The sequence below is a fragment of the Phlebotomus argentipes genome, unplaced genomic scaffold, assembly GCF_947086385.1.
Source record: "Phlebotomus argentipes unplaced genomic scaffold, Phlebotomus argentipes genome assembly scaffold_4, whole genome shotgun sequence".
Taxonomy (NCBI): Eukaryota; Metazoa; Arthropoda; class Insecta; order Diptera; family Psychodidae; genus Phlebotomus; species Phlebotomus argentipes.
In genome coordinates this window covers 3,371,712-3,389,391 of record NW_026776174.1, presented here as the reverse complement: position 1 = coordinate 3,389,391, position 17,680 = coordinate 3,371,712, and the positions used below count along the sequence as shown (strand labels likewise).

Here is a 17,680-nt window from a genome sequence, read left to right as displayed (position 1 = left end):
TAATCCGATAAAAGTTTCCGAATACAGTAATATTGCATCACAGTGAAAGATTACTTGAGAAAAAGTATGTAATCAAAGTTTTTATGAACTTTGTTTCAACTATTCTGGCACAGAAAAGAGTGACTAAAGCAAGAAGGGCAGAGAAAGTTTAACTAAAAGAGAGGTCAGAGTAATTGGATTAAAAAAAATCACTTTTCTGGGGCACGTTTTACAAGAAACAGTCGTGATTTTTCGCTTTTATCGTACAGAATTAGACACAGATTTTTCAAGATACTCTTTTTAATTGTAACTTTTTACTCTTGTCAGAGTAAAATACTCTAATTAATGCCAAGTGTCATAATAGTTTCTTACAAACTTTGAGCTTATATTCAGTCAGTTTAATATAATTGAAACTACTTTACGATTCAAATTATATTAATCATCTCTTAATTAGAGAAGGATTTGTGGTAATGAAATTCACCTTTCAATGTTTTCGTGTGGATTAAACTAAATATTATTGAAATATTTTAATTAGAGTTTTTAATTGCAAACCCTTCTTGCATACCGCTTTACTGACATACGTATGCATTTTGTATCATTTTATTGATTCAAGCAAGAATTTATCTAGCAATTGAAACTTTCAGTTATCAGCAGAGTAAATATAATATAATGGTTTGTTTTGATTTTTTTTCAACATCAAACAAAAATAATACAATTAAATCCAATGTATCTGTATCAAAATATAGCTTCCAACTTTGATATTTATTTGCAAATAAAATATTTCGTAATTTTGATCGACTTTCAACCGTCCTCGTAAATAATTATTTTAAAATAGGTTTGCAATTTGCATAGCATATTTGGATACATTTATTATCTGGCAAACATATCAAATTTTGCGAAATAATTTATAATGTCCAACTGCATGAGAGGGAATGGAAATCACAGCTAAATGAAGCGAAATGGAGAATCGTGGTAGGCTTTGGGCAGACGTGACACTCTAACCATTCCGGAAATTAGTTGGATTTCCAATTGAATAGAGGTTTTTAAATATTAATATATAGATGAATTTTCCATCTGAAAGTAGATTTGCATATATCTAGCACAAAAAGCACTTTGCTTTCAAAGGCCAGAGTTACGTTTAAATGAGAGACTAAAATTGCATGTTATTTTTCTATACTGACAAATTTCGATTACATAAGTTTATATATGTTTATAATTGACTTTTTTTTTAAATCAATTTCCATTATAGTCCTTAACTACCTTGTTAAATACCTATCAACGCTTTGGCAATATTTGGTAATCACTTCTTCGCAACACTTTTTCCGAATGACCAGTCAAAGCTCCAATTTAAATTAATATTGTTTTTAATAACTTTATTTAATTGGGATTCTTTACAGTACGGGAATATTAAAACTTTTTATATTTATTCATGCAAGTCATGAAAATTAAATTATGATTTAGTGCCATTTTATTTGTTTCCTATTCATAAATGTTCATTTTTGTGAAATATTTTAAAGCTAACTTATAACTGAATGAACGGAATGAACTAATTCTATTTTACACATGCATTTCATAATCGAAATCATAAAAATAACATAGTATTACTACTCTTTTGAAGACTATTTCACACACACACGGTTATTCTAAGCGTCCTTTTCGTGCTGTGATTCCACAATTTCCTGCAAAGTCAGCTATCTAGTGATATGAAAGCGAATTAGGAACTGAATTTCTGCCTCTGTTGCTCATTCCGCCTTCTGAGACTTTTGTCATAAATGTTGCGGGGGATGAAGATCTTGCGCTGGGTGATATGTCAGGCAAGGGGTTGACGTAGGTCTTGGCACGTGTACTTGGAGTGCTCTCAATGTCGGAGTCGTCGGGCGAGTGCTGAGCCAGATCCGTGTCACTCCCACTGTTCGCCCGTCCGGAGTGGCTCGTGGCTGATGGGGCTGCGGTGGCGGGGCTTGTGGCGGGCGTGCTTCTGCTCCGCTGCGAACTGGAGCTGCCGTGCTCCTCCGACGTCTTGCGGCATCGACCGCAGCAGATTTTCTTCATCGTCTCCCGGAAGCCATTGTGCCACCACGCATAGATAATGGGATTGAGAAGGCTGTTGGCGAAACCGAGAATTGCCAGCGGACTGGCAATGGCAATTCGGAGGCTCGTGCAGAACTCTGGCGTTGCCTGCGGATCGCAATTCACGTACATTGTGGAGGCGATAAAGTATGGCACCCAGGTAAAGACGAAACTCCCCGTGGTAAATAGCACCACTTTAATTGCTTTCCATTTGCTGGGCGATTTTCCGGTTGTCTGGCGTACATTCGTCCTGCTCTTCGCTCTTCGCCTGTGCATGCGGGGGTGGAAGAAGCGGGGATTTTAGTCTCGTTAGTGTCCACCCACCTGTGAGTGTGTGCGAGGTAAAATTACATGGCACTATCGTTGGAGGCTCGTGTGAGATTAAAAGCAGGATAAGAATGGCGGGAGGAGGTCTTATGAGTCTATTATCAGCCACACAGCAGCGGCTGGTCCAGGTGCATGAAAGTTTTCCTATTATATAGTTCTTATTATGCATGAATTAACCTTCTGCTAAGCGACAATAAGTACTCATATCAGTAATTTGGCTACAATTGAGTCAGTCCCGTGGTAAGGATATGACGGGATTTAATAGGGATTAGCAGTGTCATGAATTAAAGACAATGAAGTGAATGCAAATCATCTTCAACTTTTGCTGAAATATTCATCCCAGTTTTCGGATACAAAATTCAAACCTACTAATCGTGGTTTAGGGGCAAGAAACTGATGATTAAATGTGTGCACGAGTTTATATTGATTGCCTAAATCTGAGGACATAAATAGGGAATAAATGGAATAATAGAGATTCAGTGAAATGTGTGTTTCGATAAACATATAATTGATGGTCACTTCATTCTAAATACCAAACCATAATGTGGCTGAAGTGTCTTCACAATAAACGCCCCTTGGTCACTGGCCGCGCGCTGAAACCGCTGAAACACCGAATGAAACGAAAGAAAGTGGACAGACATGGAAACATTCACAGCTGGGATGTGTGACTCAGCAGTGGTTTGCAGTGCGCAGTCGCAGCTGTGCCAGTTGTCAGTCGACCGTCCCCGTGTTTATCAATTCAGTGGAGTGAATTCATATCAATATCGAGTTTAGGGCTTATCTGAGCCGCCTAATCTCCTGGTGATCCTTCAAATGTGACCCAAAGTCCACTGATCGCAGTCCAGTGTGCAACGATGCTGCGCCGATGGCCCACCGGCGCCTCCGTGCGTTTCTTCTCCACGCACGACTATCAATTCCTGCACCGCAGCTCCCTTCCCATGCTCCACTTCCAGCGCTCCCTGCCGCGCCTGCCCATTCCGGAGCTGGGGGCCACGTGCGAGCGCTACCTGGCGGCCCTGAGGCCGCTGCTCACGGCCGACCAGCACTCCCGGACAGCTAAGCTGGCCCAGGAGTTCCAAGCGGCCGAGGGAAGGACGCTCCAAGAGCGCCTGAAAGCCCAGGATGCAGCAAATCAGCACACCAGCTACATATCGGAGCCATGGTAAGAAATCTCCACTCCTTGCACCTGCCTTGGCACCTGGCGGAGATCTCATTGTCCACCTCTCTGGCAGGTTCGATATGTATCTCAGCGATAGAGCTCCGCTGCCGGTGAACTACACACCGCTGTTGGGCATGAAACACACTAGCTCTCCGCCTGCTCCGGTGGACATCCAGCTGGCCAACATCCTCGTCACCACGGCGCGCTTTATGAGAGCACTGAGGGCGCAAATGCTGTCTCCGGAGGTGTTTCACATGCGTCCGGAGACGGCGAATTCTGCCCTGTACAACACTGTTGTGCGAATGACGCCTCAGCGCTTCACCACGTACGCCTCGTACGCCTTCAAATCCTTTCCGCTCGACATGTCGCAGTACCAAGGACTCTTCTCAGCCACGAGAATTCCTCAGCTGGGCAAGGATGCCATTTGGCGTGCTGACAAAGACCCACGTCATGTGTTGGTGCTGCGCCGAGGCAACTTGTATCGTCTGGATATCATGGACAAAGATGGGAACATCGAGGCACCGGGAGTGATTCTGTCGCGTGTGAAGCATCTCTTGGCCACGTCACAGACGCAGTCTGAGGCGAGAGCTCCATTGGGCATTTTCACTACACAGAACAGAGACACGTGGGCGGAGCTGCGAAGTCACTTGGAGACGCTCTCGGAGAATAACAAACAATTGCTGAGAGTTGTGGACTCTGCCATCATTTGCGTGTGCCTGGATGACATCGATTATGCGCCAGATGATGTCTCCAAACGCGTGACTGATTATCTGTTTTCGAATGCTGGGAATAGGTGGTTCGACAAATCCTTAAGCGTGATCCTGAGCAAGGATTCCCGGTGTGCCGTGACATTCGAGCACTCTTGGGGTGATGGAGTGGCTGTCCTCAGATACTTCAATGAGCTGTACAGTGAACTGTCTCGAAGTCCTCTCGTGTCGGCAGAGATGGACAGTCAGCCGGGTGAGAACTTCCTGCAGCATCTCAACTTCGACTTGGACACCCGGATCACGGATGCGGTGGAGAAAGCCACGCAGCGTCACCAGGAGGTGGAGAAGAGCTTGGCGGTGAATTACATGATGGCTTCGGGCGTGGGACGATCTCTCTGCAAGGCGGCGAAAGTCAGTCCCGACGCAGTGGCGCAACTTGCCATCCAATTGGCTTACGCTCAAGTGTCTGGCGGCGGCACTGCCGCCACTTACGAGTCTTGCAGCACTTCCGCTTTCAGGTGCGGACGCACAGAGACTGTCCGGCCGGCAACAGACGCCACAAAGCGCTTCTGCCAAGGCGGAGCGGCGTCGGCTGAAAAGGTGGCTTTGCTGCGAGAGTGCTCAGATCGTCACAATCAATTGACCCGTGAAGCTGCCATGGGACAGGGATTCGACAGGCACTTATTCGCCCTGAGGAGAATAGCTGAAGAGGAGTCTGCCCTATACAAGGACACCGCTTACAAGCTCATCAACCACAACATTCTCTCTACCAGCACTCTTTCCTCGCCAGCGCTCGAGGTGGGCGGCTTTGGGCCTGTGGTGGCCGATGGCTATGGCATTGGCTATCAAATTGACAAGGATCGCTTGGGTAGCATCGTGAGCACGTATCACGCCAAGAGGAACGGGTCTGAGTTTGTGGAGGCGCTTCAGGAGAGTGCCAAGCATCTCAAAGAGGTGCTAGAGCACGCAGCGAAAGGGAAATAGTCGAAATATTTGGGTGCTTTGGGCGTAACAAATGAGAAAGGTATTCTTGAAATTTTTATGGTTTGACTTATGGGTTGATATACGTGCGGAAATAAAGTGTTCAATATTACAATAAACATCTGAGTTCTCTTTCACGCTACAAAACGATATGATTTTACAAAGTGAGATGACTGAAATGCCCAGAGCTTTAAACAACTTCCTCGGTAAATGGAATATTGAACCACATAGCTGTGTACATATCTATGTACAGAAGGCTAATTAGGAATCATAAATCAGAGCGCATTCAATTGAATTCCCTCCATCGAGAGTGCCCTATCTGAAATGGCTTTTCCTGTGAATGGGGGCCATACATACCGCGATAGAAATCGAAGAAATCTCCTCCGTGGCTGCAAGGGCTCTTCCGTATCGGATGTGGTCGCCGCTGCAAGCGTCTCCTCGTTGAGGGTCTGGGTGGAGGCGCCTACGTGCATCCGAAGTGTGCCACTCTGCACGCCAGTGTGCTGCTGTGTGGCCTTGTTCAGTGCGATCACCCGGCGGAGAGCGTGGTAGAGGATTATGCTGTACAGCACGACCACGAGGAGGATGGGCAGGAGGCCCAGGATGGTGGTCAGCAGCACCAATTCCGGTGGCGCTAGCACGATAAACCAACACACACGGCCATTGTCCGTGTCGCCGCGCCACCCCATGGCCGGCAGGAATCCGATTATCAAACCTGTGTGCGGAGAAAATGCTTTATTATTACTTGGATTTGTATTTAAGTGCCTCTTTCACTTGGCTAGAGAAAATCCCTATGGACAGGCAATGGTGTAGAGATGCGAATATTATTCCTGTGTCCCATGTTATGGACAAGGATACATTTGAGTTGCATGGCGAATTCGTTATTTCGGCACTCAAACGGAGTTGTGCAATTATGAGGGATGAGGAAAGGCTACGGAATTGCGTATAACACTTGAAATGAAACGAAACTGATTGGAAATTCTAGGAAATGTCTTGTAATACCGATGATACAAAAATAATGAGGTATTCTAGGCCAAAAATATTCTTTTTTCCATGGGTTGAAAGACAATAAAATGAGGTTCATTATTATTTTCATTTCATCTCACACGGCTGGCTCAAGTGAATCAAGAAGGGGACACTTGAGATTTGAAGAAACAATGAGATTTTTCAATTAATTCAAAAATTTTTTTCTTATGATTCTCTATTACGTTAATATTCGGGGAGATATAAGAGAGAATGTACTTGAAAATCTCTCTCTTCGTGAACTTTTCAGTCGCAGCGGAATGAAGAAAACGCCATGGGGATATAAATTTTGGATACAGTGCAGAACTCCCTAAGTGAATCTCTCATTTTTATTATATCATCTGCAATATATACATGCATTCAGTAAATACTTCCTGCTTAGCTACATGGCGCGCTTCTCCCCGCAGAATACCTTTCTCCAACTCGAAAAATGTTATGTTTCACATTTATTTGCATTCGCCAGGAAAAAATGAAACAAAATGGTTCCAGCGCATTTTTATGTCACTGAGCAATTCGTGCGATGGGCGGAAAAAGGGGATGTTTCATTTTTATATTTTTTTTCTCTCTGCACTTTTGTGAGGTGAATCGCATTTGGTGTTTTTTTTATTGGGAGTTCTAGGCTATATAAAAATATTCTATCGCTTTTAAATCTCCTTATCAACGATCAACAGTAACAATGAAGAAATAAAAACAAAAATTTGAATTTTTTAAAGTTCAATGTTTTCGTTGCTCAAGAAATTTGTTTATTTTTTGTGGAAATATAAAGGATCTGTCTAAAACATGGCAATAATTGTAATATAGTAGGTTTAATCCGTGTTTGTTTGTTAAATCATTCATTCGAGAATGATATAAAATTGATTATAATAGCAAATATGCGTAAAAACCAAACAAGTAATATATCACATATTTACACATTGTACATAAATTATATATACACGCTAAGGGAAAAACAAGTGTTTTTGTAGTTAGTGTTAATGAGTTTATAAAATGGGATTCTGAGTGCAGCATTTTCGAATGGAAAAACATGGAAAATATTTTCCGAACAAATTATAATGCACTTATATTATATTGAGTAAACATTTTAATATAATTGACATGAGGTAGCTTAAATTCCATTCCAATTGATACTCAAAGGGCTCTTTAAGTGCTTTAACAGAATACCGTGAGGAATACGGGAAGCCGAATGGGTCAAATGGTAGACTTAATTTAGCATTGAATATATCGTGTTTCTAAAGGTTATATTTGAATACATTCTTATGTGAATTGTGAAGCATTTCGGAAAAAGTCAATATCCAAAGTTAATTCTTTTTATAGGATTGAAAAAGGTCACGTCGCAGCATTCATCAGACTGAATCGCCCCAGCGATGTTGTGTGTGGAAATACCTTGTGATGGTATTACAGTTTAAGAAGATGGGAAATTAGCTTTGGAAAAAAAAGTGGATTACACAAAAGGTATTCACTGATTTTTGAGTTGTGTTATCAGATTGCTGTGAGTGGTGAGGGAGGGTCAAGCGTGCCCCACATCGGCGGATGGAATTACCCATTCAGGGGGACGCAGAGCATCGCGTGGGTGGACGGTATTCATCGTCTGAGGGAGCGAAATCTCCTTGCTGCTGGCAACAAATTTAATGGATTCAGCATGAACGTGCAGATGAAAGGGAGCGTGTTTCCAGGGAAATTCTGATTGATTAATTGCCGAAAAAAGAGAAATTCCCTGAATTGCGATTTCACTTACCGAGGATCCATGTGAATAGTATGAGAATTCGCGTCCTGTTGGGGTAGATCCACCTTTGATACTGCAGTCCGTAGAGTATATAGAGGAATCTGTCGATGGCAATAAGCCCTACGCTGTACACAGATGTTACCGTGGAGGAGACAATCATGCCTGAGAGTGGGAATTAAAGAGAGGCAATTACGGCGCTTCCGAGAGACATCCCCCAAAAGTGATAATGTATCCAAGTATTGATTTCATCTCACGGCGCGTGGGTGATTTTTTCCCTTGCGTCACACAGATAGCAAAGAAAAAAGTGCCAACAAATTTGGCGATGAAAGACAAGAGCAGCAATTTATGTTGACAATCTTCTTTGTCCCTCGCCAATAAAATTAGCACGACAACCGACCCTGTCACACATGCTGTCGCTCTCAGTACAATCGACTGATGTATGAATATTTTACACTCATGAAAATTAAGTGGGACATATCCTGGTTGGACAAGCGACAAATAATGATGAAAATAAATGAATGAAATGGAACGACAGTCGCACATTTTCCCAAAGTTGGATTGCGAATTTGTCAGCAAACACAGTACAACGTAACATAACATACCAATTTGAATAGCACATGAATGCTCATCTCGATACTCTCGTGGATAGAATTGGCCAAAGAGCACAGCAATACCAGTCACTAAATCGGAGAGAGCTACATTTCCCAGGAACATATAAGTGCTTCTTGGCTGCTGACCTGTAAAAATTCAATTAGATACGAGATTATACTACCAGATTTTATATACCACATAAAATTATATGTCGATGAGATGTCTGTTCTCTCGAGGAGATTCCCTCGGCGTTACGCATTTTTTGTATCTCTCTGGGGAAGAGCGCTTTCGGAAAAGTTTTTTTTTCGGAAGAATCGTACAGTATTTACCGCCACTTTGCTTGATGAATGTACTTTTAGCGAATTATGATATTTATTCACATCAAATGACTGCTCACCAATTACACAGTTAAATATAATTTATTAGTTTAACGCTCGGATGGAAAGGAGGTGAGCTCATGAGTTAACCTTAAGCAAAGTAATTAGAAGGCGAAGACCATAGTATTTACATACTGATCTTAGATACTTGTGTTGTACTAAACTTTACGACTTCAGCCCTAAAGCTTTAAATCTCCAAAATCTCTGGTACAAATTGTAAAATCCTGCATTGTAAAGTCACATTTTCCGCACAACACATTGAAGGCAGACTGTAATCTCGATTTATTGAGGAATAGGAGGAACATTTGAATGGCTATAATCATTTAATGAATTGCAAAAAATAAGGAAGTTGTGAAACGCACAGCAATAAATCTATTCCTGTTTTTTAAATTGTTTTTACTTCCGTCAAATGTATGAGCCAGAGCAGAAATGGGAAATGATAATGTGAAGCGCGGGAAGAACGCGCATTAAAATTAGTTTTCCCACTGGAAGGTTCCTGCCTGTACAGCCTGACACAACAATGCACCGTGAATTATATTCATTGGGGGGTCGTTATTGTAAATTAATTAATTTGCCAGTGAAATGGCATTCTGTACGAAAATACTCCAATGTTTAGTGGAAATCAGCACCATTTTCCCCACACAAAATTCAATTACTTCCCAAATGAATTTCACAATAGCTTGCAGTCGGTGCAGTGCATTTTCGGAAGTAATTTGTGCACTCTGTCTCAGTGTGGCCAATCATTTCGTACAATATTCATCAGACTTGCCGCTGAGATAGTCAAAATGATGTCAAATTCATAGAAAATTCATGCGTAATTGAGTAAATGAAGGTGACAGGTGAAGGGCATTGAATAAAGAATTGAGATTTGGCCCCAACTCAACTGCGTGCCCACCTTTTTCATGCTGTCGCCTCTTCTCAAATTTATTGAATCTCAATAAAAGCTACTTAAAGTCCTCGCACAACTTTTTTTATTCTATGCTACTCGACGCCGAGGCGGGAGAATGGAAAAGTGTCATCTTAGGAGTTTACACGTGGCATGAATGTGGCAGTTCGGATTTTCCGGGGACGACCTAGAAAAGGCTCCCACTTTCGATCCCACTTTAGAAGTTAATGGATTGTATTTGTATTGAGCGAACACTGAGGGGGTAACAATTGACTTGACCCCTTTCTATATTTTATTACCCGGACAATTTATAGAGAAAAGAAGGGAGCTAAACATAATCTTTGAATATTGTATAAAAGTACAGGTTCGCCATATGGTGCCATGTTGTTCAGGACTATTAGGAGCTCTTAAAGGACCCTCTTGAACACAATCGATAACATTTGATGAATACAATCCGATAACAATATAGAGATTTAATTTTACATAGTAAAGGGAAATAAGAATATTGTTAAATTACATATTTATTTTTATAGTAATTGCGAGGATCGCGATGTAGGTGCGGAGAAGCCCTTTAAATTTCCTTGGCCACTCTCATTTGACAACAAAAGAGTAGACAATTGCTTGTGAAAATGAGAAGAAGGAGGACTTGGGAAATGGCCCATTTTCTCCATTTTCATATTTGTAAATTTCGTGACACCCACTTTCTCTGCCAATCCGTCTCCCAAGAAAACCATTCTTTCGGGTGGAATATCATCATAAAGCATCGTCAACTTTTTACACCCACAGCCATACGACAATGGTCGCTTGCAAATTTACCAAGTCATTTGCTTTTTCCACCCAAACACCCTCTTTTCCTGGCCCATACAAACTCAAATTGCGTCAAAAATAGTGGCCAGAAAGAGTATTTCTGTGTGAAAATGCAACAGAGCGAAATATGCCATCGAGGATAAAATGAAATGGCCCACAATTCTCTATTCACTATTGATTGAACAGTATTGGCTGAGTTGATATTGTGGCGAGTTTTTACGCAATGTGTCCAAAATAGCAATACTGTGTACATGAGAACTCGTACACACAACTATTTTATTGCAATCTCAAGTGTGGGAGGACAGAGAAAGATACAAGATTTTCCCTTCGAATTTATGTCTCCATTTAAAATGTCGCTCAATGCTGTCATGCATACTGAAGTGATGCGACTCTCTTTCCCACCCATCATCGCCAAACATGACCCTTTTGCCGCCGAAGAAGCTGTGGTGAAAATAAAATTTCCCCACCACAGCTCGTGATGAATGAAGGAAATGTGAATAGTCGTGTGGAGTCAATAAAATGTACCCAAACCCATGAAATTTCCGCTTATCAGAATACACACAGACTCATATTCAGCACAAATACCAATGAGGGAAAATTGTATGAAATTTCCGCTACACGTTCACCCTTCCTATCTCCTGTCCTCATACTCGTATGCATAAGCGTTATTCTATACATCACGAAATTGTGCACGCCGAGCGAACCAATATGTACAGAGAGTGCATGAATGCCTGCAAATTCCCACTTGCAGCGCGTTAGGATTTGATTGCATTTTATTGTGTAAGAAATATAGTTTGGCAAATATTTATAATCACAATGGTCTGATTGTTCCTACTTGAAGTCACTAATGAAACATTGTGAATGAAATATTGTAGTCACGATCGACTCGAATCTCCTTCGAGCTCAGAACCCACCAAAATGCTTCAACTCTCTCGTCAAGTGACCCAATTCACATGCAAGACGACTCTATTGTAGCCAGAAATCCATTGACCATCGAGTTGACCACTAATTTTCATAAGTGCCATACATATGTACCATAATTCATACACTTGCTGTAAGCGTCAAGACCAATAACATTAATCCATTTCTCTTTGCTAGATTATTTATTAATAGTGATAGAGAATTTGAAAATAAATTTAATTGTTAAATTGAATTAATAGTTAATTATATTTTATTGAAAGAACTTTTCAGTTTCTTTGAGGTAAAGAATTTTGTGAATTTGCATGTGAATTTTTCTCATCGTACAACGAAATACAATTTTTGCATTTACATGTATTTCCACGAGCGGTTTTTTTTGCACATTTTTACATTTCTTAAAATTAATTCAATTATGTAAATTCAATTTAAATAAGTTATGCAGGTAAGCATTGCTCTTCATGTATCTTTAGAGAACTCCGCACTTTCACCACATCTTTGCCTGGGATGTTATTCTTTAATGTTTGTCGTGTTTTCATACGTATATGTTGTGAAATTCAGGAAAGAGCCATTAGCTCTTACTGCTAAAAATACCTCGAACTTTCACTGAAATGCAAATTTTGTTTTTAGTTCGCAACAAGGTTTTGTCTTCCTCAACAAACTCACAATTTCCCTGGAATATATCCTTCACAGTGGAATACTAACGAGCACATTGTCTTGGGCTAGGGCATGAATAATGGTGGTTTTTTCATAAATTTTATGCGATTTGAATAATTTTGGCCGTATGCTGAGTGTGATTATCATCAAGATGCGAGCAATGCCATCGTGAGACTATGAGCATCACGTCGTTAGAAATTAGAGTAAATTGACTTATGTTGACGGTTCATGGGTAAGATGTAATTCGGGAGACAATAATATATTCGCGAATCTGTGGTCTTGTTTGGCGTCATCAACAAGAAATAAATTACGTGCCATGAACTTGTGAACTTAGCGGTGAGGCGAGCATTTCTCATTCTCCGCCACGGAAAACCGCCGCGGCGTCGACAAATGGTGCGAAAGTGTATCTCGAAGGGATTTTGGGGGGAATGTATTGTGTAATTAGAGAAGACTCACCTCTTTTGAGGATCAATCCGCTGGAAATAACCACAGCCAAGTTGAGGAGAATTATGAAGACGCCAAGGAGGGGAATGAAGATGTCGTAGAGACGCAATGTTGCTGACACTGATGTAGCAGCTGTTGAGTTGTCTGTATCCAGCCCAAGAGTGGTTTCAATTTCGTAAATGAGTGTGTCTGCACTACGGAGGCGATCAGCAAAGATTGGCATGATGGATTCACCCATTTTGTATCACTCTCACTATATACACTTTGCACTCTTCTGCTATACTTTGATTGAACGTTTACAGAAAGTGCCTGGCGTCAGCATTTTTTTCTTTATTCATTTCATCTTCTGCCACTATCTTTCGAGAATTTAATTATAGTCTATGTGGTATCTGAAAAGAAAATTATAATTCCCATTTACCTTTCTACCTGAGATATTCTGGAGAAAATCTTTAATCTCACTACTTTCATACGTTTCACAATAATGATTTTATCAACTTTTTCCTGGAATTCCCACTATTTCTTAAAAGAAAGTACTGTAGACATTAAAGAATTCCCCACAATCGCGATTTCAAATCAGGAGGGTGAAGATGTCAGGAAAAAAAAGTACTTTGGCTGCGAGTAAAGTTCAACAAATGGTTCACTTCAAGTTTTCACTTAAATCAAATATCATCCCAAAAGTTGAGGGGAGACATTTTCTATTATCACAGAGAGCGCGCAAAGTTGCTCCCCGTGGAAGACGAGCTTGTGTATTTCCCCATAAAGTAGGACGGCGGAAAAAAGTTTCCCATTTCCCGACTCAGCACTCCCACAGGATGGCGGAATGTGACATGGAAGAGCGTCTTGGCATTGTGCAAATTTCTGAATATATGCCAAACGCGATGACAACTTGCATTTGGTCGCATTTCACCTTCAACCTTGTCGATTATTATTAAAATCAGTGGCGCAGAAAAGCGTCTAAAAATTCAGTCAGTTAAGTATTTTGAATGCAGAAACACGAACAATGCACGTGAAGCTCAAAATCATTCCTGAACTCATTATTATTATCTGCATTCTGGTGCCGAAATTCCAATTCAGCCAAAAGCTCTCTGTGCCTTATAGCCCAGTTCCATTGCTTTCAGGTTGCCTAATGAGGAACAGGAGGCTTCCCGCCTGTGTGAGATTGACAGAGAGTGGGTGTTTCGTTTGGGGAGACAACTTGTTAAATCAAACATTGCAAATGACTCGTTATCGCACCGCACATCGTCGTGCAATTCAACATGGGTGGGTGGTTCCAAGAAGAGCAGCACGTGAAGTGAATGCCACAGCAGTGTCTTTACATCAAGGAAGTGGCATTATCTTCACAATATCTCACTTCTCACTGTGCTATGTATCTTATGTAGTAATAAGTAATTAACTCCACGACACAAGAGAAGAAATGACTATGAGAGTCTGTTTGTGTACGTTCGTTTGCTAATGTGTTGCATGCTTTGGTGTTTACTTTCATTTCTAGTGCTCAAGCTAACACACAGCATTAATCACACTGGATGAGATTGCGAAATGATTGAGGAGTGATATTGATTTCCAAAATTGGAGCATAAAATCAAAAATATTTTGACTCGTGTTTGAATACAGAAGGTGAATTTATCTCCAATGTTTCCTTTTCATTAAGAGGCAATGAAGCATTGAATGGGGATTCTTTATTACACAAAACAAGTATCTTCACAACATCATTACGTAGATACATAGTTGGAGTCAGTAAGGTGTTTTGAAGCACAGTGAGAATTGGAAAACGCGTGACATAATTTCAGCATGCTTTAGCTACTCATTTTATGTAAAGTAGGGCTTAATTAGAAGTCTGAGAACTTTTACTGAATTCTGGAACTCTGGGTGATTTTCATTAAATCCTAGCTATTTACGTACAGCTCTAATGTGACATTGTTAACAGTCACAAATTTCCTAGGCTGTATTTTTGTCTTTTCACCTCTTTTTCGCGCTAAATTTGTACCTTTCCGGCACACCCACTCGTGAATACGACCTTCTCTATGGTGTGTGAGTAAGGGCTTGAACAAGAAGTTACACCTTTTTGCTAGACTTTTGCTACATGAAACATACAACATTAATTAATTTTCTCCCACTTTGGCGTAATAGACTCCTCATTTGCAAGTAAGTGTCACGTAAAAGTCTACATCAATATGCTCTCATTATTTAATGTGGCCGCTCTGGAGGTGTGAGACGACACAGAGCAAGAGTGCTATAATTGAGATTTAAGACATCCTCGAGATTTGTGTAAGAAAATTACATTAAAAGTTCTGACAATGAGAAATCCTGGGGAGAGAGAGAGACCGTGGAAATGCTACATTGCTTCTGGGCAGGAAGATTTCTCAAGGAGAAAAGGAGGAAAGTTAGATGTGAGAAGAGCAGAAAAAAAGAAACATTCACAAATAATCATAATGGTTCCACTTCATCTAAATTAAAAGGAACAATTTTCCCTAATTGTCCTATCCAATTGTAAGACTATAAAAATTAATTGGTCCATTCCATCCATTTCTTTTTCCCTCAACTTTATCTCAATGTGAAGTATCACAAACAGAGTAATATTATTCCTTATCAAATCAAATTATTTTCACTTCATTCCATTCTCGTTTCGGATATTTTTCTGCCATCTACAAACTCATCTGTTGTACATGTATTTTTAGGAGCACTCTTTTGGGACCAATAAAGGACTATTAAGCCATGAAAACTGATTCACCTTCAAGGATCATTATCGTTCTCTCTCTGCCTCAGATCCTCACGAAATTAAATCCTCCACCCACGCTCTTATTGCCACTAATTAAATCCTTTTGTGCTCAAATGTGTTTGCTAATGAATCAATGTTGCTGTACTCCCTCTCGTTCTGCTATTAGAGTTATAACTATGGCAGGACATGTCATAGTTAATCTCTAAATAAGAATTGAAGCAAGTTTCTAATCCTTCTCTCAACCTCGTATGTACATATTTCTCAATGTGATCAGCATGAATTAGCTTTGAGAGTCTGTGGATGCATTTAATGGGGCAATAAATATAAATCTCCCCAATGATAAGCATTTGGGAACAGCATGTGAGTTAGCCTTTTTATACAATAAGATGCAAAGGTATATGGCTTAGGCCGAACTGTTTGAATATACCATAAGAGCTTTCAACCACCGAATTTTTCCCTCAGTAAAAGTGAAAATATGGGGAAAAAATAATTTATTATCATACCAGGCAATATGGAAATTATACGGCTTGAGTCATCATAAAATATTTAATTTATTTTCATCTCAAAGTTTTTTTTTTGCCTATTCATCCAAAATCATATACTGATTTTCCGTGTGCAGCATCCAAATTTATTACTAGCGATGAGTGCTTGTGTATTCTAATATAAAGTTATTGTAAAACTATTTTATAAAGATTTGCTGCTTATTATTTTTTTTCCAGGTTTTAGTTAATATTTCAGCTTAAGTTCTTTTTTATTTCACACAACAAGCGAGTGTTCTGGAAAGTATTAAATCACCACAGAATGTCGGAGCGCAACTTTAATACTGGCTAAAAGTAAAGAGCGATAAAAAGCTTCCGCCTCAATATCAATAGACTCCTCGAGAGAAGGAGCGTGAGTGTGAACTTCTTGGGATGTTCTTCAACCATGAATGAATAGCATAATTCAAAACGTGCGTAAAATCCAAACTTCCACACCTTCCATTCGCCTTATCTTTCGGTTTTTTTCTCCTTCATTCGGTATTTATTGAAAAATTACACAACACTCCGCACTTCTGATAATGAAATTCGATTTTGCGTGTGTATGAGTCGAAGAATTGGGAAGGCGCAAAGTAGGTGAATGAGGTGGAATTTTCACACTGTTCGCGTGTATTTTTTCCGCAAATTCTTAATGTGTCGTCTAATTTATGAGTTGATGGGCACCACTCCCTCTCGGCATCGCTATCTCAGGCCAGCAAAATCGGCTAGAGCGTTCCGAATAGAACCATCAAGAGGATATAAATATAAATGATATCTGATGGAGAGGATCGTTATCCTTGCGAAATATGGGCCTCACTCTTCCTCACACTTGTAATTTCCAAAGATTGTTGGCACAAAATACACAAATTTTGGAGAGTTGGCCGATTTAAGCGGAGTAACAGCACACTTGAACTTGAGCGATTAGGCGAGAAATAATGGTAACAATTTCGCTTGTAATTACTTCATAAATCATATCGCGGAAAGTTGAGAATGATGCCTAGAAATTTACTCCGCGGTGGTTCCTCGGATTGACTTGTACATTCGCCGCACTTTGCACACTGACTGAATCACAACTCCATATCACCCACAATGTCGGGGAATTTCGAGCCGGCAAAACATTAGTAATAATCAGCATTTTTGCGATTACCTCCACAGAGACAGTTAGCCGAAGTCTGAGAGATATACAATGGTTTCAGGTGTTCCATCATGTAAACAATCATACGACTCGGCTGATGTAATAGTATTAAAGACGATGGGCACGTCAGCATGGGTGTAATATTCAGTAGCACTTGTGGGTGAGAATGTTGATTGATGGCGGGATTCACACAGACACATTTTACACCACAAATCTATGATGTGAAATGCTAATGAAATGAAATTGCCAAATTGGAATATTTCAGCAAACTAGGGAAATAAATCACTTAGAATACTGTTTATAACTCTTAGGATGATTCTGATTTTGAATTCCAAGAAGTTTTTCCGAAACATCACTCAAGATAATTGGAAAGAAATATGGAAAGAACACAGCAAATTTTCTAACTCTCAGCTGAAATGAGATTGCATTGATTTTAGAAAAAAAACAAGCGTAGAATTTTCCTAGCATTTTTTGTTTTTCAAATACTAAAATAAACAAAGATTCAACTGTATATTTGATCATGAATTTAGTGTATTTATATTTAGAAGAAAAAAGAGTCAAAATTCTCTCTTTCGCAATCAATTCAGCAGTGCTGAAATGCCATTATGTGAACTTTATAGAATCAGGAAATTTTTCCGATTCAACTTCTTTCATTTTCTATTTTCACT

At 40.1% G+C, this 17,680-nt stretch overlaps 3 protein-coding genes across 6 annotated transcripts in view; 2 read left to right on the top strand and 1 right to left on the bottom strand.

Moving 5' to 3' along the window:
- LOC132258275 (FERM domain-containing protein 8) overlaps positions 1-17,680 on the top strand; it is a 46,123-nt gene that overhangs the window by 14,720 nt on the left and 13,723 nt on the right. The gene's annotated exons all lie outside the window — the stretch shown is intronic.
- LOC132258250 (5-hydroxytryptamine receptor 1A-like) lies at positions 205-16,935 on the bottom strand. 4 transcript variants are annotated; one of them, XM_059755467.1, is made up of 6 exons: positions 16,839-16,935; positions 12,659-13,035; positions 8,572-8,706; positions 7,982-8,131; positions 5,581-5,938; positions 205-2,317 (listed from the first exon to the last, which is right to left on the bottom strand). In XM_059755467.1, the coding sequence occupies exons 2-6, from the start codon at positions 12,882-12,884 to the stop codon at positions 1,675-1,677; spliced, it is 1,512 nt and encodes a 503-aa protein (XP_059611450.1). In that variant the 5' UTR covers positions 12,885-13,035; positions 16,839-16,935; the 3' UTR covers positions 205-1,674. The 4 variants fall into 4 exon arrangements, with proteins under 4 accessions (XP_059611450.1, XP_059611451.1, XP_059611449.1 ...); XM_059755468.1 differs by lacking the exon at positions 16,839-16,935 and adding an exon at positions 16,705-16,718; XM_059755466.1 differs by lacking the exon at positions 16,839-16,935 and adding an exon at positions 16,337-16,440.
- Positions 3,106-5,490, top strand: LOC132258249 (carnitine O-palmitoyltransferase 2, mitochondrial). Its single transcript, XM_059755465.1, has 2 exons — positions 3,106-3,538; positions 3,609-5,490. The coding sequence occupies exons 1-2, from the start codon at positions 3,231-3,233 to the stop codon at positions 5,224-5,226; spliced, it is 1,926 nt and encodes a 641-aa protein (XP_059611448.1). The 5' UTR covers positions 3,106-3,230; the 3' UTR covers positions 5,227-5,490.

Excerpts from the sequence above, each read along its gene's own strand:
- LOC132258250 (XM_059755467.1), bottom strand. The coding sequence starts at position 12,884 with ATGGGTGAATCCATCATGCCAATCTTTGCTGATCGCCTCCGTAGTGCA. Across the intron at positions 8,132-8,571 it reads TTCATGTGCTATTCAAATTG|GCATGATTGTCTCCTCCACG; the intron begins GTATGTTATGTT and ends TCCCACTCTCAG. Across the intron at positions 5,939-7,981 it reads ACTATTCACATGGATCCTCG|GTTTGATAATCGGATTCCTG; the intron begins GTAAGTGAAATC and ends CTCCGCACACAG.
- LOC132258249 (XM_059755465.1), top strand. The coding sequence starts at position 3,231 with ATGCTGCGCCGATGGCCCACCGGCGCCTCCGTGCGTTTCTTCTCCACG. Across the intron at positions 3,539-3,608 it reads AGCTACATATCGGAGCCATG|GTTCGATATGTATCTCAGCG; the intron begins GTAAGAAATCTC and ends CCTCTCTGGCAG.